The sequence below is a fragment of the Corapipo altera genome, unplaced genomic scaffold, assembly GCF_003945725.1.
Source record: "Corapipo altera isolate COAL_440 unplaced genomic scaffold, ASM394572v1 22b, whole genome shotgun sequence".
Lineage (NCBI taxonomy): Eukaryota > Metazoa > Chordata > Aves > Passeriformes > Pipridae > Corapipo > Corapipo altera.
The window spans coordinates 22,745,739-22,768,790 of record NW_020884876.1 but is presented as its reverse complement, the minus strand read 5'-3'; the positions used below and the strand labels follow the sequence as shown (position 1 = coordinate 22,768,790).

The following is a 23,052-nucleotide window of genomic DNA, read 5'->3' as shown; positions in this document are numbered from 1 at the left end:
GCGGCGGCGCGCGCGGCGCTCGGGCCCTCCCGCGGCTCCCGCAGCCTCGCTCGGCGCCCGGCGGTGGATCGGGGCTCAGGAAGAGGAGGAGGAAGGGGAAGGGGAAGGGAAGCGGGACGGAGTGAAGAGGCGCCGCGAGGAGACATGTCCGCGCCCGCCGGGCTGCCGCCGCGGCCCGCCGCCGCCGCGTTTTCCCCGGCCGGGCCCGGCGGGTCCCGGGAGGCCGCGGCCCCCGCGGGCGGCGCTCCCCACTGCCACAACGGTGAGGGGCCGGCGCGGGCGGGAGCGGCCCCGGGGGGAGCGGCGCTGCACCCGCACGGGGGGAGGCTCCTAGGGGTGCCGGGAGGGGCCCGGACCCGGTGGATCCGGCCCGTAACGGAGCTCTTGGGATGAAAGGCAGCGAGACTCGCCGGGGCCGCTCGGGAAAGGCGCGTCCCCCCCTGCGGGGCCCGCGGCTGCGTGCGGGGAGAACTCGGGAAGGCGCGGCCTGTCCCCGCCTCGCTACAGGGAGTCAGGAGAGGGGATCCGCGCTGCGCTCTCCTCGCGGGTTTGGATCTGCCCTGTGCCGTGGCGCCTGCTTTGTGGCGTTTCAGGAACGCTCTGGAGGCCAAGGCACCTCCAGGCCTCGGCGCTGGCTGTAGAGCGTGAGAACGGGCAGAAAATCGCGTTATTTTGGGTGAGAGTACTCACTTCCTAGCTGTTTATGAACTTAAAAGTAGTAGGTGGGTAGGCGTTCACACAACTGGATCTCGGAATTTGAGTTGAGCGAACAGCATTGGGCCAGCGAAATGTGGGTCACTGAAAAACAAAGGCAAAATAGTTTAAAGTCACAAAATACTGACTCGCATTTCAGAAGGAGAGATAGTGAGACTGACTGTGCTATGAATGAGAGTAATGAGGATACACTTCCTTATTTTCAGTTCTTTATTAATACACCACGTTGACTCTTCAAAATCCCTGCATGATCATCTTCTCCATGTAATGTTGATTTGGTATCTAAATTTGGCCTCTTGTTTGCAATAGAGATCTAGCTCATACTGTTAAATCCTTTATTTTGTAGCTTGGCTGTATTCTGCACAGGTGTTTTTTCTGAACAGATCAGTGTGCAGGGCAAGGACCTAAGAATTTTTTACTCGTGAATTTTTCTCATCTCCAAAGGGGTAGCTAAGTGATAAGTACTTAAATGCCTGTAAAGTAGGTGTTGGGGAGTTCACTGAAGTGAATGAAAAGGAAGGTAATTAAACGGTAGATTTTAAGATGCTAGTGCCCGGTTGTGTCCAAACTGGTATTGTAATGCTGAGTTTTGTAAAAATGGTTCAGAAAATGCCAATTTATGAGGCTTTTAATCAAAAAACATACTGTTATCAGGATACAGCTACTACAGCATCAGTAACCTGGAAGTGTGTTTTACAGAAACAAATAGAAGCTGACATACCTTCTCTTTGGGTTTTAAGCTTAATGAAACAGTAATTTTAAACAGCCATCATTACTGTTGGTTGTCTTAGCTAATTAACCCCATGTTGGTGCTATTATTTTTAGAAACAGCTTGTGTAAAACCAGAGAGTAGACATTTATTTACTTCAGAACACTTTTTCTTTAATTCTGAGACATTTATACATTCTTCAATAATAGTCTTGAATTTTTATTGTATAACTTTGGCTTCTGTGGTTTTAAGATGTCTTAGTGGTGTGTGTTTGATGACTTGTAGTCAATAACTGAATTTTTCATTTTGTGCCATTTGGCAGTAGCATTCCATGGCGTGTCTGTCTTCTTGTAGTACTAATCTTCTGAAGTTATAACACAAGATTTGAGGCTTCTTTTTTTCTTTTTTAATTACAATAGGGCGGGCAGTAGAGGGGAATAGTAACAGAAGAAGACTGTAGTAGAATTTTCCATTCTGTCTGATAGAAACTAAATTTCACAAAGAAGATTGTCATTGCTTTTGAAATTTAATTTTACATCACTATGATGGAGTTTAAGTGCAAAGTACTGAAGTGACTTGAGCTATTTCTGTATTGGCTGAAGGAAAATACTAGTGCATCCTCTTGGATGTTTGAATGCTTAATTTCATAAAATGTGAATTTTTCATGTAAAGCCTTGTGTTTACTACAGTCTGATGAAAGAAGGTCTGCTTTTTTCAGAAAGCAAGTGACCTGTTGTACATACAGTGGTATTAAAAAGGATGTTTTGTTATTAGTAAGTTTTACCTGGTTCAATGACCAAGTCCATTTGAGATCCTCGGAGACTTTAGGTTTAGTATAACTTAGAGGTCTTGTTGGGTTTTTTAAGTTAACTTCTTGTGTGTATTTTATTATTTTTTCCTTCTCTCTTACAACATTCTCAGTTTGATCCTGTACTGAAATCTTTGACTTTGGATCTTTTGGATAGTTTCATTAAATTTAATAAAGAGAATAGAGATGTGAAAGATAGGAAATCCCTAAATATTTTGTGGACATGGGAAGCTGGGTGAATGAAGGAGTAGACATCAATTCCATGACTGAGCTGTTGGGAGAGCTCAGCAGTGGCTGAATTTGCTACTTTGTTTGCTGACAGTTGACAAGGAACAGCGATGCTGCCCCCTCTCCATCGCTAAAGGAGGTGTGAGGAAGCCGTGGGAGCCTTCTCTGGAGGTGGATAAAGGGATGTTAAAAGTTTCAGAAAGCCAACAGGTGCTCTTGGATAGAAAGGAAGTTGGTGTTCTAGGACACATAGACTACATGCAGGTAGGGTATGAGGCAGATGGCTAAATTATTCATCTGAGGGAACGTGTGGATGTAAAAACCAAACATGACACTAGCAAGCAAAGGTTTACTAATTCACATAGCAGTATAGCCATAGCACTGCTGCTTTTTTTGTGGGGGTTTGGGTTTTTTTGTGTAGTGGCTCTCTCCTCCCTTAAAAAATATTAAGGTTTTTGAGGTTCACCTGTTAATGTCAATGTAATTATACATTATAAGATTATATAAAGTGTTCATTTGTCTGTAGCAGGAGAGGTTCACGGCTTTCGTTAAAGAGATGATGTTTTAGAAGTACACCTTCTGTATGCAGCTGAGGTTTTCAGCTTCTTTCATGGAGTTTTTTGAGATATTTGTCAGGTGTTCAGGGAAGAAGGTGGATTACCTGAGACGTCATTACGGATTGGGCAGTTAACCAGATTTCAAAATTATACTGAAGATGCATCCCGATTTCCAGTGTTCAAAACTGACCAATTATCTAATCATCATTAGTAGCTTCAGCTACTAATTGCAGTACAAAAATTACTTTCTGCTCACATTCTTTATAATCAAATGGACAAAAAACTCACTTCAAATAAAGGGAGTAATCTATCATCTGTAATTGTAAAACTTGTTTCAAAGGACCAGCCGTTTGAAATCAGAAATATAATTTTTCAAATTTTAGGCTCATCTCTCTTAGTGGGGTCTTTGTGGGATTTATACTTGTCTGCGCTTTTAAATGTATAGGTATTTCTTCACTTTAAAGTGTGAATAAAAAGGACTCTGCATTCTAGATGCAGAGACTGATATCTTGTATTGATAATTCAATCTCTACTTATTGTGTGTGGAGTTAAACAAGAGCTAGATACTGGAAGACTTTGCAGTAGGTGATTTGATATGCAACCTCTTATTTAGAAGTCAGGTGCTTCTAAACCAATTTCTAAATTATACCCGCTCAGTTAGTTTATTCTGCATATTTTAATAGAACAAATGCACAGACTCCTCAGATAAAATACCTTCTCTTGCCACCTTAATAGACATAGCTGCTTAGAGCAGCAAGCCTTAACAGACATAAGTTGTATATTTTTGAGTTTGCTCTTTCAGACATTAAAAAAACGGGTCAAAAGTCAGGCAAAGTTCATGTAGCCATTAATGACCTGCTTGCTCAAAATCATTATCCTTTAAAGGAGAAAAAACTAGGAGCTGTGTAGAGCAGCTCTCACTTTTTAAAGAAAAAGGTGAATCAGAAGCATAGCTACATGCTCTCCTCAAAACTCTGAATGTAATTTTTTTTAAGCTCCTTATGCTTTCTCCCAAGTGCCTCTATGTCTCTTTTAACCAGCAGTCCAAGTTACTGTTCTGCATTTTTTTAGTTCCTTTCTCTTTGCCCAACCTCCTGCATTGTCAATTATGAAAGAGCATTTTTAATTTTATCAGAAAGCAGTTTTGGGCAGTATGTTCCTTGCTTACAGGGGTCTGTTAACGAATTCATTATTAAAATTGCCTTGCAAGTTAATCATAGGACATCTGGGTGTTACTTGGAGAACAGTGATTTTTCAGAATTTCCATACAAGAGAAGTAATGCTTAAGGTTCGTAATCATTGTAAATATAAGGAGGTAGTCAACTAACTATTCATTATTACCCCAGCTGCTGTTTAATTTGTGAGTGGGCCAGTGCTGTGTTTGTGTTTTTGTTGACCCAGTGGTGGGAAATAACACCGTAGTCATTCAGCTTGATGTAAGCAATAAGGGTTGGCAATTTTCAGGAAGTAAGTTATCCAGACAAATGCATTTGTGGTTCACCAGAAAATAAAAATAGCATTAAGAAAAGGGTATGAGGAAGAACTTCCAGATTTACCATTGATCACTTGGCTTGAGAAAATCAGCTTGGACATAGTTAACATTTGGTCTTTAGGAAACAAGCACTTACTTGACCCTTGCTGGACCAGTATGTAATTAACCTGTAACGTTGTAGAATTAGTTGTAGAGGTAACAGAGGGCAGTTTCTCTTATGCCTGATGTAAGTATCAGGCAGTGAACTGAAAGGACATGCTTTGTCAAGTACTCTGTAGTTTCATAAAAATGACAGTCAGTTTTCCCAAAAGCATAATACCTAAGAACAAAAAAGACAAATGTAACTGCCCTGCAGCACTTATTCTTGGTCACTACATTGAAGATTTGTAAGGAAGAATACCTCCATTGTTACATATTTACATTCTGGTTTGATTGCAGCTTTTCCTTTTCCATATTCAGGCAGTTTCTTTAAGGCATACCCTTGTATTCGGCACTTAGAAATATCAGTTTGGTGCTTACAGTTGCCCACTATTTGTTTAAGTATTAACCTCCTAAAAATATTAAAAGTACAAGCAGGAGGCAAACAATCTTGGCATGGAAACCTCCTTTGCTAATGGAAGCAATCCATTCTACTGCTACTTCTCTGTGTGTGTTTGCAAATTATTTCAAATATTGTATCTGCATGTGTTATACTTGGTTTGTTCTCTTGCTGCTGATGGGAATTGATCTCAAAAATAGTGACAGAAAACAAGGAGAAACCAATTGTTTGTTAGTTCAGGTACAGAGTCCATTGGCACTACTAGCAGATGCACCTTTAATGCATGTGGCATTTTCTCTTCTTTCAGGTCCTGTGCAGAGTCAGATGCAGTTTCCCCCTGGCTATGGCTCACATCCTCCAAACTACAGTGCGCCTTCAGGACACTATTCCCAAGTGCCCAATAAAGCTGCTGCTTCACATCTGGATCATCAGTATAGAGCCAGTTACTACCCTGGTTACTATTCAGCACCAGCACAAAATGTTATGACACCTTCTGTGGGTAGCAACGTGTTGAATGCACAGGGATCGCAACAGTTGTACAACAAAACTCCTCCCCATACAGGGGGGTCAAGTGACGGACCTGTTCAAGGAGCAATATCATCTGCATCTTACTTACACATGAGTGCTCAGCAGTCATATTCAGCATTTGATAATCACTACAGCACTTCTGTCAGCTCTTCAGTTGCATCTCAGGGATTTCCCCTTAATTCTGATCACTATGCCATGCCCGTGGTTTCTGGTGCCATGTATCCAAATGTTTCCTATCCTCCTGCGGCTGCTGGCAGTGCGTATGGGCAGACATTTACCTCTCAGAGTCTACCTGCTGTTGGACAGTTCAAAGAGACAAATGCTTTTTCTAGCCAGAGTACATCTGTACCTCATTCACTTCAACAGCATGTTCCTGTGGGATATAATACAACATTATCAACTGTTTCATCTGCCCAGTCTGTTCAAGACAACCTCTGCAGGAATCTCACTGGATCCGTTGCAAAAGTAAACAACCAAATAAAAACAGGTATTGTATTATTTGAAGGATAGTGAACTTCCAGATTTGTCTGGGAGACATCAGTAATCATATGCTTTTGTTGGCTTGTTCTTGTTCACTGTGTGAAATTCAGTATTGTAATTTTGAGTTCTGTCCTTACTCATTCTTGAAGCTTTTCTGATTTGGTTGCCTCAGTCCTCGCAATAGCAGCTACATGTTTCTATTGAGAGATACAGAATTTAGATAGATACACTGTTTAGAGGATGCTTTTAGTTTATTGGTGTGTTTTTCATGTGAGTGGCCTCGGAAGGGAGTTTTTTCACGCAGTTGTGAATGAATGTATAACTTCTGAAATATGTCAGTTAATCACAAAGATACTTTTTTTCCTTTTCTGGCTACATAATTTTTAAGTCATGATTTAAGTTGTTCCTTTAAATTTTGCCCAAGTGAAGACACATGCATTTTTCACAAAGTTCAGAAAAAAGTGGAACCCTACATGGGATTGGAGGCAATTGTGTTTTTTTTTAATTAATATATTTGATAAGGATTTGAACGAGGAAGTTGTAGCTGAGTGTTCTATGCAACAACTTAATAGTATTAGTATGGATGAATAGAGAGATGCTATAGAGAATGAAGTTGTGAAGGTGCCAGCTGAGAGCAAGTACATTCAACCCTTGCTTCTGTTTATAGGAAAACTTAGTACAATTTCATGAGGTAGGTAGTACTTAGTAGGAAGCATGGAAAAGAACAGAGATGTGGGAGTGCCTCCACGTTGAAACATCTTGGTCTGCAGCTGAGAGAGCGAGAGCACATGCAGGAAGAATCTTGTTTTCTTTCTACGCTGGGAATTTTCTGACTTCGTGCAGTTTTGACTTCTATGCTGTGCCAGACTATGGCTTGCTACTAAAAGAACTGTAGAATGTTTCCTTTTTGTGCTACATATAGTGTAACACTGAAATTGTTTTAGGAGTTCTTGTAGCTGAGGTTTTCTAAGACCAAGGACTTAGGAAAGAGCATGGCCTTGATGATGGTAAAGCTTTGTCTGGGAAAGCAGTTAAGCTTGAATCAAGCGCATCCAATCCATAGCTGGAATTTTGTTTCAATATTGCTTTCCCCTGCCCCAGACTAAGATGTAGAGTGTCATCCTTAGCTCAGTTTTATTACTTTGAATACTAGTAGATTTGAAATCTGTCTTGATGAGGGGCTCTGTCTGATTTTCTTCAGTATTTTAAAACCATGAAACAAAATATGGATTAAAAAAGAAAAATAGGGAGCTCCTTGAAAAGCTTCTGCAGTTAGTGGCATTTCATGATTGAGCATAAAAATGAATTCTTTCAAGGACAGGAGATTTAAAACTCTGGCCAAAAAAATTCAATCTTTGAATGCAGAATCTGCAGCTGGACTTCACAGAATGCAGATATAATTCCAGAATAGTACAATTTGCAGTAGATATATTAGAACAACTTATTGTTTGTTCAAACTGTTAGTGTTTCATTTACAGAACTTTTTAATTTCAATGCTTATTAATTTTATTTCCTTTGGAGGTGTTTTGAAATCCATGATTTGTTCATAGCAATATTTTTCTTAAGGAGCAACTCTTTTAAAGGTGGAACAGTGGAGCTGATCAAACCATGAAGAGAAATATGAGCAATAGATAGTCTTATTTCTGAACCACTCAGTGCTGCTTTTGAGTGGGTGACTGAGTTAGTGCATGGCCTCAAGAAAATATAGTAATATTACACTTGAATTTCAAAGAATTAATGATAAAATTGGCTGTTAGTGGTGTGTAATGGATACACACTTTGTAGTTATGAAAATAAACAGTGCCCCACTGTTTGTTTTACTTGAATAACACTGCAGTATTCGGTTTGTTTGCCAGAACGTGGGCATCAGTAGTTAAACCACACTCGGACTCTTTCTGAGCTTGTAAAGCTGCTGATGCAAGCATGCCTGTGTGGACATAAAAGCTTGCACAGTGGACTGGATTGTGGAACTGATTTATCTGGAAAGTAATTTTTTTTCTCTTCCCTCTGGATCCTGGTGCAACCTCAGCACACAAATGATTCTGTGTTTACTGACTGTGAAAGAGCAAGTAAAGATAGCAACTGATAGCTAGGCTGAAGGAAGAGCTGGGCAGGTTTATTACTACATTTTAAACACTTGAAACTGTTTTAAACCATTTGTCTGTGGCTAAACAAACTGCCTCCCATGATACCTGACATAAATATTTCCCAGCGCAGTCTTATTGTTCTCGGGTGGAGTAATTTTATATATAGTATTCTAATTGTCTGCAGCCTTTAAAAAAAAGGAGTTAGATCTTGAAAATTAATTGCCAGTTCTTATACATCCTTGGGAAGTGTCCCAGTACAATACACAAGGAACATAAAGAAATCATGAATGATTTGTCAGAAGGATTTTTTTTCTGAATATTTCATCGTCCCTGCTGTTCTCCAGGAAAGAAACAATAACAGAAAACAGTTGCTCTCTCTTCTGTGTGCAGTTTTTAGCAAAATTACTTGGAAAAAAAGAAAAGTTACACTGAAAATCATAAATGTTCTGTCTGTGACTGTTTGTGTAAAGAAATTTTGATACAGTATCCTACTATTAATCAGGGTGCCAATTAATAAACTATTAATCAGGGTGCCAATAGTATCCTACTATTAATCAGGGTGCCATCATTTCTTCTATGCTGTGGAAGATGAACCCTTACAAGCCTTGAATTATAAATAAGCAAATCACAGGAGGACTATCAGTCAGAATACTACTGTCTTAAGCTATTTTTCAGTAGCAGTTTTGTGGAATCAGTGAGCATTCTCATCTGTGATGAGAGTGAAACCTTCTTTATGTAGAAGAATGATGCGTTTCTAATAAAATCTGTGTGTTCAAACAGGACTTACTTAGGAAACTTAGGCTGGCAAGAGTTTTTCAGTTGTTTGATTGCTGAATTATATTTTACCTGAATCAAAAAAGTTGTGAGCATTGGACTTTATTTCATTGCTTTAATAATCCAGTTTTATGTATGGCCTTGCAAAGCCCCCAGAATGCTGAATCTGCTAAGATCAAACCCCTGAACTGCTGTGTGTCACGTACTAAGGGCATACAACTGCAATAAAATCTTTTTCTAAAACTTTGACAGCTCCTCTCTGAAATAGCTGAAGTATTTTCAGTGAAGCTTGTGGAGATTTCACTAGAAGAAAATAAATTTATTTTAAGATTTTTTTTTTCCTGGAATTTGACTGCTTTTGAGAAATAATAGCCAGTGAGGATAATTTTTTTGCTTTAGGAAGTATAAAGTAGAATATAAATGTCTCTAATTTGAAATTTTTCTCCTTCTTGGAGGTTTAAACTAGTTTCATCCTGCAGAATCATCCTCCTCTAGCTTTAAATTCTGTATTTCAGCAGAACAGTGTTGGTAACAATCTGTCCAGGACTGTTGTTATGCTATGTAAATAACATACTTTGTATTATTTAGGCTTTTTGTCTTTCCAGGTCAGTAGCTTTCTTTAACGGTTTTCCACCTTATTTCAGCTAAAATCGGTGCACTTTGCTTATTCTTGGTACTTTCCACGTCAGCATGGATGTCAGCCAGAATGCCTAAATTTTACTGGACTCCTCCCTGAGGAGAGGGAGATGGAGAACTCCTCCTGCAGGTGGCTGGTATGGGTTTCTTTGCATCCTGGCACAGACAGTCTGCTTGAGCAGGAGACACTCTTAATTTCATTATCTCGTGCACATACTTCCCGTTGTGTCAGAGCAGGATGTAAAGTCCTTGCTGCCCCAGTTTCATAGGAATGCAGGCTATAATCCTGTAAATCTGCTAATACAGGTGTGGTTGAAAAAAGGGGAAGGACTGCAGCCAGTCCAGAGTAAAGTCGGGGAAATAGGACGCTGTTAAAAAACAAGCTGCAGGAAGGTGGTACATCTCTCACTAGAAATTGTATGTTATGTTGGGTGCAGGAAATCAAGATTGCAGCTGGAACAACTCAAAAAGGATGACTCTTGCATCTCTTCTGAAAATTTGAGAAGATACTGTGGTGTTAAGCTTTTTAGCTATGACCTGTAGGTCTCATGTGAGAAATTAAACAACTTTGTGGTGATGTATAGGGAAAAATGACGAATTGCACTGCTAATTTGCCCAGTTGTGCAGATTCTTTCTGTAACATAGCTTTTAGCTGTAGATATTTATACTTGATCATTATTAGTGCAAGAGATGTTAATGGTTGAGAGGCATAAAGGGAAAACATAAGTGCACATTTAAGGGGAGAGGAGTTGAATGTGAAAAACAGAAAATACTGTGTCACTGAGAATGGATTTTATATTTATCACAGCCTGACAAAACTCCTTGACTTCTCATGGTATCAACTGATGGGAATATTTTATGGCCTGATTGTGTTTGTCCTGGATAAGCTGATGGGAAACTTGTAGCTTTGTCTTGAGCTAAAATAAGGCATCCTAAACTGATCGGTACTTTTATATGACAGACTTACATGCAATCATCTTACTGGCCAGAGGAAAAAAAATTGATAGCATAATTTCTCTAACCATAGATTATTTCATGTGATGATAGTTACCAACAATGTATTTTTAAGTACTAACTTTGTCCAAGTGTTTCCTTGGTTACTTATGGCTTTCAAAAACTTCAGAGTCTTCAAATACAGTTTAACATGTAATTTTGCAGGTTGGATTTTTGTACAAAGAAAAGAACACTTTTTTTTACTTGGAGTTTAAAAACTTTTTTTTACAATACACTTAAAGATCCATGTACTTTTGAAGAATATTGGATAACCTTTGTTTGAGAATAGATAGTAGTATTTGGCAGGAAGTTATTATTTGGCCTTGAACGTGTGACACTGACATTGTAGCATTTAGCATTGTTTACAGCAGTGCTGCAAGCACTGCTCTATTGACTTGAAGTATGGAAAATAACATAACCCTACAGAAAACTCTCTGCTACAAAACCTGGGTAAGCACGTTAATGTGGCAAAGAAATTCCCTTGTTTTAATTGCATATATTGCTTGAGAAAGCTATGTAGTCACTCTAATAAGAACATTTCTGCTGACTGGTGCTGATGCTGCCATTGGAAATCTGCAAGACAATGTGTAGAAACAGAGGTTATAGCATGTACATTTCAATTAAAAAATACATTTCATAGAAACTTTGTATGTATGTTGGGAAAATTAATTGATTTTGATAACACTTGTGAAAAGACTGCATGTGTGCTCAGCATCGTATTTGAAAATTGCAAAATATATAAAAGTTCCATTAAGACAGTGAAAATGTTTGCTGTTAATTTTGACTGTAAACAAGAAAAGCAGAAGGATCATTTTAAGCCACCTCTTCACCCTCTAAAGGAAACCTCGACAACCTCAACCTGCCCATAAAGTTCTTCCAGATGTCACCTCCATTATTAAAGGAAAAGTCAGGGACTCAATGAACTACACAGCTCTGTGTGCAGAGGAAGCAAAGTTAATATTACCTGTGTGTCCTCTAGTGAATTCTGTAACTTTAATGAGTACATGGTGAATTTTGTTCTTGCTTAATTTCTGTGTCTGTTTACTGAGTATTATTGGTCAAACCATTTCCTTTCTGTTCTTATTTTTAACAGCTCAGTCTGTCAGAGGTTTTCCGGAAAGAATTACATAATATGAATTTTTTCAGTTTCTAAGCAAAGAACGACCCTTAGTTAAGAGCTAACTTAATGAAGTTATGTTGTCCTTACCTGATAGGAGTTTCAACTAAACTGTGTCAAATCTCTCAAAGCATTAATCTGACTTTTTTTAAAGCAGATTACCTTTAGTCCAGATATCTAAAACACATCAGAAGTTCTGTGAAGTACTCAGGGTTGATTGAAACAGACTGTTTGGAATACTTGTCTCATAATTGAGTACCAAAGTTGCAAAGTACCAGCAGTGTGAAGGAGGCAGAGTACTAGTCTACTGCACAACAGACTTTGAGGTTTCCTGCCTGTGGGAGGGATGTTGAGGGGGAGTTATTTCAGATAGACTGCATTCTGCTTAACTGGGAAGAGTAACTTGTAAAAGCATAGAGTTGTGGGGATGTATCAAAAATTAGCTTCTGCTTAGTCTGGATCTTACTACATCATACTTTCCTTTTTAGCTGTTAGTCGACAGAGCAGTTTGTTCATTATAACGGAGTTTTAGCATTACAGGTATTTAATTTTTAAAAGCAACCAATCCATATATACTGTTTGAAGGCATCTCTCTTTGAAGTACTGTATTGTTTTTTGTAGTTACTGTGAAATGGAATGTGGTTGCTTGTGTTGTGTAATTGTCTGTGCAAGTACATACAAAGGGTTCCTGCTTTCTGCTGTTGTTTTCAGGTGGCATTGATTCTTCACAGCCCGTGCACTCAGTGAGCCAGAATGTTCCATTTACCAAGCCTGGGGTTGGAACATCTGCTTCCTCTGCTGTGGTCTCGTCAGTAAGGTCACCTGCTCCAAGCCTCTCTTCACAGCCCTCATCTTCACCATCTGTTACACAGTCACCAGAGCTGGCCCTTCAGGAAGGTACTAAATGGGAATGGGAAGTTAAAGTACAGACTTCTGCTCTGTTCCACATGCACACGTGAATGCTGGAAGTTTTATTGCTGCTTTTCTGTATTTGTCTGACTGGAGCACATCTCTTGCTTCTCATCAGGCTCCCTTAGTGTTCTTGTTCTATGTCACATTGGTTCTAGCTTCTCTTAGCACTTACGTTTGATTTTCTTTGTCCATATGTTGTCTTTGGCTTGTTTGTCTTGTTGGCAGTCTCACATGTCTCCTGCTCAGAAAACCATTCTTTTAGTTCCCTTGTTCTTCTAAAAAGCTGCTTGTTACTTTAACTTCTTAGAAGGTGGTCTTAAAAGTAGCTTTTGTAATTAGTCTGTACTGAAAAATGAAGTGTAAATTAGCAATTTGCACTGGGAAACACTGAGTTTAAGTTCAAACTGATAGAATTGTTTTATTCCCTAGCTGTAACTGCCCATGAAAAGATGCTGCAAGAGTTCTTGTGGGAAAACAGAGTTTTTGTACAAGCTCCTCCCTATTCTGATGTTGGTATCATCTTGACAAAGAATCAGTTGGGTGTTGACCCTTCTTCAGTCATTTTAATTTTAGACTGGTGTTATGATTTGCCTCTTGATTGTTATATGTTTCTGTATCTAGTATTTCAAATCTAATTTACTGCACAATTTTTGTCCATGTTTTATCTTGATAATTTTAGAATTTGAAATTCTTATAGGTAAAGAACTCTGTGTGAGAGGTGGAAGTAGGCATTAGTTTTATCCAGAAGAATGTGATATGTCTAATGTTCAAAATAATTCTCAAAAGTATGGTGTGTGATTGTCACAACATATTTTTTTATTCTTAAATTTCAAAATCCTCTGACATAAATATCTAAATTACCCCTTTTATTCCATTTCCTTCTTTTTCTGGTGGAATGGAGAATATAAGTTGTCCGTGAATCATCGCTGTATATCTTATAGGCAAAAAATAATTGTTCATTGCTATGAAGTCCTATGTACAGCATACCATTCTAAGAAAAATAAATCAAATTCTGGAACTGTGGTTCTTGCACAGTTTTGTGATTGATTTTGGTGATAGGTAGAATTTGTGTTGTAGTTGTGCTTGCTAGAAAAAATATATTGCTTCATCTTCCAAAGAAGCAGCAAACCATGTTTCTAATGAGAAAAAGGATTTTAGCTTTTTAACTGTGATTGCCTTGACTTGCAGTGTGTGTGTTCTTGCAGTGATTCCTGTAAAATGTGTGAACACCTGGTACAGTAACTACAAATCACTGCGGTCACTGCTGAATTCTTCACTAAGTTCAAATGCTTCCGTTTAAGTGAAGGTTAATGCAATATGTAGCTGAATGAGCACACTTTAAAACCAACAATATGTTGGCATTATAAAGATAAGTTGTCAGGAGTTCGTATTGATCTAGTTTTATTTACATCGGTATAATCAATAATAAATCCATTTACATGCCATTGCACACGTATCTTTCTATGTTTATGTATGTTTTTGTGAGCATTGGAAGACTTCAGACTCTTCCTTAGTTTCATTTGAGGAGTCTGAAATACATACTGTGCTCTTGTAATATTTTTTAAACAGCAGTTAAACGTGATAAATTGATTTGTGGAAATGAACGTACTGAAAAAATAGAACACACATACTGAATATTTTTCTGGGTTAGAATTCCAAGTGTGTTTCTCATGAAGAGATTAGATGGACTGATTTTTTTTTTTTTTAATTACTATAGAATACTGTTGTCTGCATGAAAGCATTCTGAAAAACCAATTGGAGTTAATTTTTAAAGTGGATTTCATTATTTTAGGCTCCTATCGGCGGATTCCTATACAGAATTTAAAAATTCTAGTTGTTTACTTGGCTATGTCCTAACAGGTCATAAACCTTAAAATGTATTAAAACCTGTTTAATTTTACATAACTATGCATACAAATTTAATTCAAATAAACTAATTTACTTGAAAACAGCATTGCAGACATAAACTTTGAGATTTTGTGTCCTCTCTGGATGTTATTTGTAGACTTCCTCAGGTTTTATGTTGGTGAGTGGAGTGGATGAGTAAATGAAACTAATCTAAAACAAAGAGTTTAAGAACATAGAAGAGGGCTCATTTTGTAAGAACTGCTATTTCTAATATTAAGATCTTAATGCTGTAGTAAATTGGTTGAAAATATGAGGACTATGAGTAGAGACAGTTAAAGAACTTCAGAATATAGTTTGTATTTGCATGTAGTTATTTCATTTGTTTTTGGTGGGGCCTCCATTAGGAAACTTAAACCATATAAAATGTGCACTTTATGTTTTGAAGTCTTCTGTGACATGGGTGATTGAACTTTAAATATGTAAATAGTTGGGTTATTTCATGGGCAAATAAGTTATTATGCCAGTTTATCTTCTGTGTCCTCCCACCTGTATTTCTATGTGTCTGTAAATTGTAGTGGGATAAAGCCTTAGAGTACAGAATTGTTATATTACAGGTACAGTGGTCACAGGGTTTAGAAATCTCCAGTCCAAGAAATTTGTGATGATTTAAATTATGTGGTTGCATTTTGAGCCAGATTTATGGAATAACCTGACTCAAAATAAATAATGGTTTCAAAATTAGCTTTTGGAGTTTTAAAAGTGGGAGATTTTAACATTATTGGCAAATATGTAAAAGATACTAAGGAGAACTGAGTTGTCACAACAGAAAATATGATTAGGCACATAATGGCACTTGGAACTGCTGTCTGCAGCCATCCATTTTGCCCTTCAATTTGTTTTGTCCCCTGTGTTGACCTATTGGTAGCATTGCTGGGCAGTGAACTAGAATGGGTCATCCTCTCCACCTGAGAATGACTTTTTAACTCAGGGTTGTTTTTTTTTTCTGGGCAGTTGTACTAGCACAACGTAGGAGTACCCTAAAGACAGAAAATTGTGGCAGAAAATCTCCGCAAACGCGTAAGGCTGATAAACCATCCCTGCCTCCAGAGGAATCACAGTGACATAGTTCACGATTCCTAAACCTCTGTGTCACTAGCATGTATTTTTAATCTCTTTTTTTTCTGTATTCTTTCTGAACACATGCTGCATCCTTTATGTTAGTGTACAGTAACTGGAAAAAGGGGAGTTTTGGGAATAGAAGGTTGTTTTGGTTTTTTCAAAGAAATAGTCTGAAGACTTCAAAGTAGCATGAGTAGAATGACTAATTCAGTCCTTTTCTCTCATCTGCGCATGCTTGGAATTTTTGCATTGTCATGCACTTTCCAGGTAGATATCCTTTCTTTCTCCTTCCTGTCTATGTGAGTGATATTTATTAGAGATCTGTCTTTGCACCCTCACGTTGTGTGCATCTTCTTTTAATTTGACTCTCTCTGTTACACTGCATTTCTTCTTGTCATCCTGACTTTTTTTCCCTTTTACTTGCATGTTAATTACTTTAACTTGTTTTTTTTCTCCTTCACAATAATGCGGTTGTTCTGTCTTATTCCTTGGTAGCTCTCCCAGGCCTGAGAAAAGACATAGTCTCCTTAGCTGTAGTCTGTTTTTGCACAGGGAATGATTTTCTTGTATTCTTCTTATCAAGTGCATCCAGTAAACTTCATAATAGATGGGACTAGAAATCAGTCAAATTATCCCTGTGTTTTAGCTGTATGGAAAAACTGAAACACTATATGTCCTCAGTTCCACTTGAGATGATTTTGCCTTCACCATTGTGACTACTTGAATTATGGAAGAACTGTATTGGAATTGTATGAGTATTAATACAGTAGATAAAGGAGTATGTTATTCTTTTCTTGCACTAACTTCTCTATGAAAGTTCAGCTTCTCAAGAATGTTGTTATATAGTTCTGCTTTCTTTTCTTTTTACTTCAAGTGTTTGAATAGATACTCTTCACCTTGATTTTGTTTTTTTTTTCTATTTTGTTTTTTCCTGAGTGGAATTGAAGTGCTCCTCTTGGGTTCATTTGCTAACCCTCTTAAAAAAAGCCATGAACCTAACAGCATTTATAGCCCACAGTTTAAGCAAAATAAAGGTTGATATAGTTGATTTAAGTGGTGGATCGGGATATTGTTATTTACCAGGATGGTTTCAGATTATGCATAACATGACACTTCTCTGGTGCTTTATAGTATTAAAATCAAGAATTCTACTCAGTGGTGCCACCGTGCTTTACAGGGGAAAAAAACCTCAAACTCCTAAGAATCTGAAAAATTTTGAAGAGTTTTGAAGAATTAGGATATTTTTTTGCCATAGCAATCCATTAGATTGCGAAGAGACAAACAGTGATCACTAGCATTTTTTTAGGATATCACTGTCTGACTACAAGCATATTTAAAATTCTTGCTAACCCTGCCTTGTTACAAGAGAAATTTAGGATTTCTTTGAGATGCTGAAATTGCATCAATAACATGTAGGAAATTATAAGCCATTGCTGCATGCTTTACTCTGTTTTAAAATGGTATAGTTGTGTGTTGCTTTTGTGTATTGTTCACATATGTTTAGAGTAGATATTATAAAAGCAAACAAAAAACACCCAAAAAATCTAATAGGTTGTGCTTTGAAGGTGACAGGAGTTAACTGTTGTTGCATTGTCTCCAGATATTAGAAGTGAATAGTGTATTTAGGTGCTTAAATATGGGTCTATAAGTCTGAATTTAGGCGCTAATTTAAAAATAAGACAAACCAAATTTTCAGGTTTACTTAGCTTAATTTTTCACTGATGGCGTTGCGCTCTCTGTATGTGTGTTTGTACTCTGGCATGTGGCAACAGCAGTATATTTCATTCATTTCTGACAGTGTTCAGAATTCCAGCATGAAGCATTTTTGTCTTAAAAGGGGCAGGTGTGCCAAGCAAAAGTTAATACTAAACATTTTCATGACATAATTTGAGTTTATCTGGAAATAACTCATTCATTTCTTTGTATTAATTTGTGAAAGTATTCCAGTAGACAAACTGATATTAAATAGATACATAGGAAGTCTGTTTGTGTTTAACTTCCTGATACACATGCACATACACATGTATAAAGTTTTCTGCTAACTTCCATGTGCTACTAATACTTTGCTGTACTAGCCCACTAAAAATTGCTTCTAGGGTTGTAGATTTAACTTTTTGCATGTTGGGATTTTCTGTAGAACAGCTAATTTCTCTCACTTTTAATGCAATGATTTGTGACTTTCGTTTCACGTCTTTCCTGTCTGTCTGACTCTTATGTTTGTGCTTTCCACTTCACAGGCATGCAGTATGGTGGATATGTTAATAATCAAGCTAGCTCTGCACCAGCTCCCTTGTCATCAAGTTCAGATGATGAGGAAGAGGATGAGGAGGATGAGGAAGCAGGTTGGCTTTAGCTTTACACCAGTATCTTGTTCTCTTCTTACTCAAGGTTTTCTCCATACTTCCATCCCCTGAAACTTTTTCTTCCTTTAAGACAAAACATCACTCTGACTCATCATGGATCAAGTTAACTAGAAATTTCCCAACTGTTACTAGTGTAGTAAACCAAAAGGAGTTCAGTGGCCAACAAATGGGGGTTTTTTTGGTCATATTAATATCTGATATTTTATTGATCTAACAAAGTAATATTCACAACTTGCAAGACTCACATTTTTAATATTTTGATTTGGAATGGGTTTTAAACTCTTAACTAGCTGTAGAACTTAGACTGATAATTGCTTATGTTAAGCAACGAGATACTGTACATTAAACAAGTGTTTACCTTTTTTCTCATTTTATGCATAGGGAACTCTGACAATTAAGGTAGTAAAGTAAATACTGAAAGGTAGTAAGCATGCTTTATATGACAGTAAATTAATCTGTGCTGGATTTTTTTTCTCCTTCTAAGGTATATCTCTATGGTCAGGCATATAGGTTCAGTTTTAATCTGCTTAAAAATCAAACTTTTTAAGAAGAAGTTTGTGCTGATAGATTGAAATATATTACATTCTTGGTTGCAAGGATTCTGCCTGTGTTTTGTCAGAATGGCTTGGTTTTGTGAGTTTGATATTTCTCCTCACCTTAGTTTCTTGAATTATGGTAACATTTTTTCTTTGAACTTATAGAAGTCTTTACTGTCTATATGAGTGTAAAAAGCTTTTTGAGAGAAGCATTAGACTACTACCCTTGTTGATAGATTGAAATAATAGCACATACCTTGTGTTGATATACTACTCCTGTTTATCTGTGCTGGCTTTTAGTATTGATTTGGAATAGCAAACTTTTGTAGCTTTTCCTATAAGCTTATAATTCATGTTGTAACTAGTCAGAAAACAAAATAAGTGCCATATTATTCAGAATTTTATTAAAATAATTAAATCATCAACTAGAATACTATGAAAATAGCTTAGTGTACTCATACTAATTCTATGAAGAATGGAGCAAAACAATTATGACATTCAGTCATAATTAAGAACAGTGTGCTGGGTTCCCATGCCGAGGTTTCTGTCAAAGGATTTGTCGATTGGTTTTTTTTTCTATTAGTTGTAACCTTTTTCTTATTATGTTGTTCCCTAAACAAAGTTTCATACTCCCTACCATCTTTCTCTCTCAAGTTCTGTACTTCACTAAAACTTGTAGCCTTGGCAGTATCGTTGTATTTAAATTTATCTTATGGAAAAGAGTGAAGGGGCACCCAGGTTCAATACATAGGCTACCTGATTAATAAGCATCCTGTCACCAGCAATTAATGTTAAGTCCTAAACAGATTCAGTAGACAGGTTTCTAGCTCAGACTGTCACAGTGGTTTTATGAAAAATAGATGTAGGAAATCTGGTTGCTTATGACTGTGAAGCTTCTCAAGTTTTCTGTTGGCCTAACAAAGGTATATTTTGGCTTTTCTGTACTAGGACTTAGCAAAGCTTTAAAAGCCCTTAAAAGTTCCTGCTCAGGGAACAAAGTAAGGAATCCTGTTTCCTTCAGTTTCTAGAATAGAAAGATAAAATCCTCCAGGATTTAAAAAAGAGGGAAAATCGGAAAAGTAAGATTGTATGAATGTCACAGTGTTAAATTTTATTTTAAATAATATATTATTTTTAATGTTATGGGGTTTTTTAATAGTATTGGGCTATTATTTTAATAGTATTTCTGTTTCTTAGCTAAGTGCTTTAAAGGCACTTAGCTAAGTGCTTGAAATGCTCAAAAATAATCTATACCATCATGATGGTGCCATGGTATTGCTGTGTCCAAAATGTCAGTGATGTTATGTTTCATAGGTAGGAGTCTCTTTACTTGGAAATCTCAGTTGAAGGGCAATCGAATCTCAAATCTTCCTCCACTGAAGTTCTCCCTTGAAATACTTTCAGCTTTGCAATGGAATGTGTGGTCATGGTTGATCCTTCTGAGTAGAACAGTATCAGTGAATCTTTCAAGTCTGTTCTGCCACAAAAATGATACATGTGATTCTCTTTTTTTTTTTATTTTAATTCTTAAATAGACTCTTTCTTTCTGTCATACTTCATGACTTGATGTGCTTTAAGGAGCAGATACATTTTATCTCCTCAGCCCTTTTTCTTTGGAAATGTGTCTGAAATGGCATTGGAAGAGATGTTTTCAAATATTCTTTTGTTTGCAATGTTTTACAATAAAATATTGAAGATCTATGCATAGGTCAAACTAAAAAGTAGGCAGTAAGAATCTCTTTAGTACTAACAACTATGTATGTGCTCATTGTGCTTTCTTTATATTGTCTAGTTAAATATTGGTACTTACTTTTACATAGTTACTTTTACTTTTGGCTGAACGAAAAGTAGTTGTTCTGACTGAAGCTGAGACCTCTTGTCAATGATAATGGAAAATAGAAACTTTAGATTTAAAGGAAACCAAGCTGTGAATTACAACAGGACATAAAGGAGGGAAGAATTAAATACTTGACAGTTTGGCTTGAAGGTGGGGATGGTGCATAATCACTCTGAAGATGATGGGAATCTTCAGCTGTTTGCAGTTGTGAAGAAAGTCATGAATGGATATTTTAAAAATGTGCACAGCTTCAGTTGAGGTACTCTAGAAAGAGCTTTTGGTTTAATAGAAAAAAATTTATTTCAAGAAAGAACTTTTTTCATTGTTTTTGTCCTTTTCTCGTCGATCTCTCTTGCTATTTGTTGGGTATGTTCTTGTTTGTTTTTTAATATCTTGTTAATTATATCTTCCTCCCTCTCCTTTTTGCAGTGGTAATAGTTTTCATGTATTAGGACTGAAGTGGTGGGGTTTTTTTCCAGGATCTTTCTTGACAGTTTCTTATCAAAATTTTAAGAAAAAAATTCTCAGTCTGTTATTTATCAAAAGTTTGGCATTTCTGAAGTACCTAAAGTTAAACTGTTTTCCTCCCCCAGCACTTGATAGTTCCTCTACTACAAGCAGTGCCTCTCCTGTTCTGAACAATTATGATGCCCTGGAAGGAGGTGGCTATCCAGGTAAACTGTTCGTTTTGAATTGTTTATTTAAATACTTAAATGTGGTTTTTTATTATTTCTGGTGTTCTTTATTGTTAGTTAACAAGCAGATGAAAGGAAATGCCTATGAAAGGAATGAGGGAAATCATCAGAGAAAACATACATCCCTTTTTTAGTCACTTCACAGTTTGAACGTTTAAGCTGACATAACCATTTAATAAAAATTCCCTGAATCGTGTCATACTTTCCATTATAGTATTGAGGGTAGTACTGAAAACATGCTAAATGTGAAAGCAGCATCTTTCTCTAGATCATACTGTATGCCTGATTGTGTTGACAGTAGGAGCTCCTAATAGTGACTCACACACCACAGAAGTCAACACACCACCAGCAATATCAGCTTGCAGAGATGCTTGGACTAGGTTTTCTTCTTCTCTTTTTCTTCATTTAAAGAAAATGGCTGCTATTTTGCTAATTTTTAGCTTTAAAAATATCAGAACTGTCAGGTTGTTTCTAAATGAACTTGCTAGCTGACTGCCTTGGTCTTGAAATCTGTAGAGCTGCCATATTAAGAACAAGTGGAAAAGATGCTATTCAAAGTATGTTAGCCAGTATTTTAAATGATAATTGGATTAATTTGGAGGGCCTACCCCTCTGGCTCTTTTTTTTCTATATCCCTGTGCTGCAGGGATATACAGGAGAAACTTGCATCAGAGTTATAAACTGCAAAAGAGACTAATTATGCATAATTGCTCCTCTACCATTGTGAAAACATAAGGCTCAGCTGACCAAACTATTCTCTAAATGTAGACACAGCTTTTAATGAAGTCACTGTAGAATTATAGAATGATTTTAGCCTTATGTTTGACAGTATTCAGAAGTGGTAAAGCAGAGACTAAACATGAATGGTCTCTTGTGGTTTATATCAAATATATATGTTGTAATAAAATGTGGTTCTAAGAGGTTTTTTCTTTTTTTATTCAATTGAAGTACTTTTCAGGTTGCCTCTTTTTGTAGGGCAACATTTTGTTAGTAGTAACTATCAGTCTGTGGTCATTTTCCCATATTTGTCATCTTTGTCTCTGCAGTTGCAGTAATCTTCCTTGCTAATTGCTTTTTTCAGTGCAGAAAAATAACTTGAAGGATAATGAAAACACTTACAAATGGAAATGTTGTTTGTAAAGCATTTAGGAATTTACATTTAAATTAAGAAAGAAATAGTAAGTATATTCAATACCTTCTGTGTGATTTCTTTTGTCCATTCAGATACACGTTCTGTGACCAGCAGCCCAGTTCCTGCTCCATCAGTCCCGCAAACATCAAAAGCTTCAAAGCCCTTTGGTTACGGATATCCAGCACTGCAGCCTGGCTACCAAAATGCAACACCAACTACTCCTGTGCAGCCCAGTAATCCAGGACACCATCCTGGTTTTCAACACTATCCACAGGTTTGTATTTTTAATTGAAAAGTTACGTCATCAAATAACTTCCTGGGAAAACTTTTTTCTACGTGATGTATTTCCCCTTTTGTTTTCATATTTTCTATTTTATTTTTATAATTTCTGAGACAACAAATGTTAAGTATAATATTGATGTCGTAGTTCTGGATCTAAGCTCATTGGAAGGCTTTTGAATGAAAATTTTAAGTGTGCCTTGAAGTAGTTAAGCTGAACAAGTTTGTTTCTCCAGTTATTAGCAGCATCCACAGCTTTAAAGTTTGGTGTTTCAGAGCTGAACGTCACTGATAGGAAACCATGGCGAAGCATAAGGAAGTACTTGATCTGCATGTATTGGAGCACTACTATAGGCTGTGATCTCAAGCATTAAATGACCTCATGAGCAAGGCATGGCATTGGGTCCACATAAAAGAGCTCTGCAGAGCTTGTGCTGGCTGTGTGTGTGATGGGGCTGGCTGACTGCGTCTGCTCTATTTTCCTGGCAAAGAGAGCACCAAACCCCCAAGAAATCATGTACTGTCACCTGACTCCTGTCATACATGTGAATCACCTGAGTGCAGTGAAATCTGAAGAAGAGACAGACAAGGAGGAAAATAGAAATGCTGAAGCAGTGCAGAGAAATGTATGTGTGAAGGGGTCAACAAAAAGAAATGTACTGATGTACAA

The 23,052-nt window shown here is 37.3% G+C and overlaps 1 protein-coding gene across 3 annotated transcripts in view; it reads left to right on the top strand.

The window, feature by feature from the left end:
* The first annotated feature begins 49 nt into the window (after nt 1-49).
* Nucleotides 50-23,052, top strand: part of SEC24B (SEC24 homolog B, COPII coat complex component) — a 43,233-nt gene continuing 20,230 nt past the window's right edge. Inside the window, exons 1-6 of one of the 3 annotated variants that reach the window (XM_027635913.1) lie at nt 50-262; nt 5,354-6,061; nt 12,373-12,558; nt 17,778-17,882; nt 20,870-20,950; nt 22,196-22,377. In XM_027635913.1, the coding sequence (XP_027491714.1) occupies nt 145-262; nt 5,354-6,061; nt 12,373-12,558; nt 17,778-17,882; nt 20,870-20,950; nt 22,196-22,377 (1,380 nt within the window). In that variant the 5' untranslated portion in view covers nt 50-144. Of the gene's footprint in view, nt 263-486; nt 677-5,353; nt 6,062-12,372; nt 12,559-17,777; nt 17,883-20,869; nt 20,951-22,195; nt 22,378-23,052 lie in introns of those variants that run through there. The other 2 variants (XM_027635914.1, XM_027635915.1) reach the window with 2 other exon arrangements.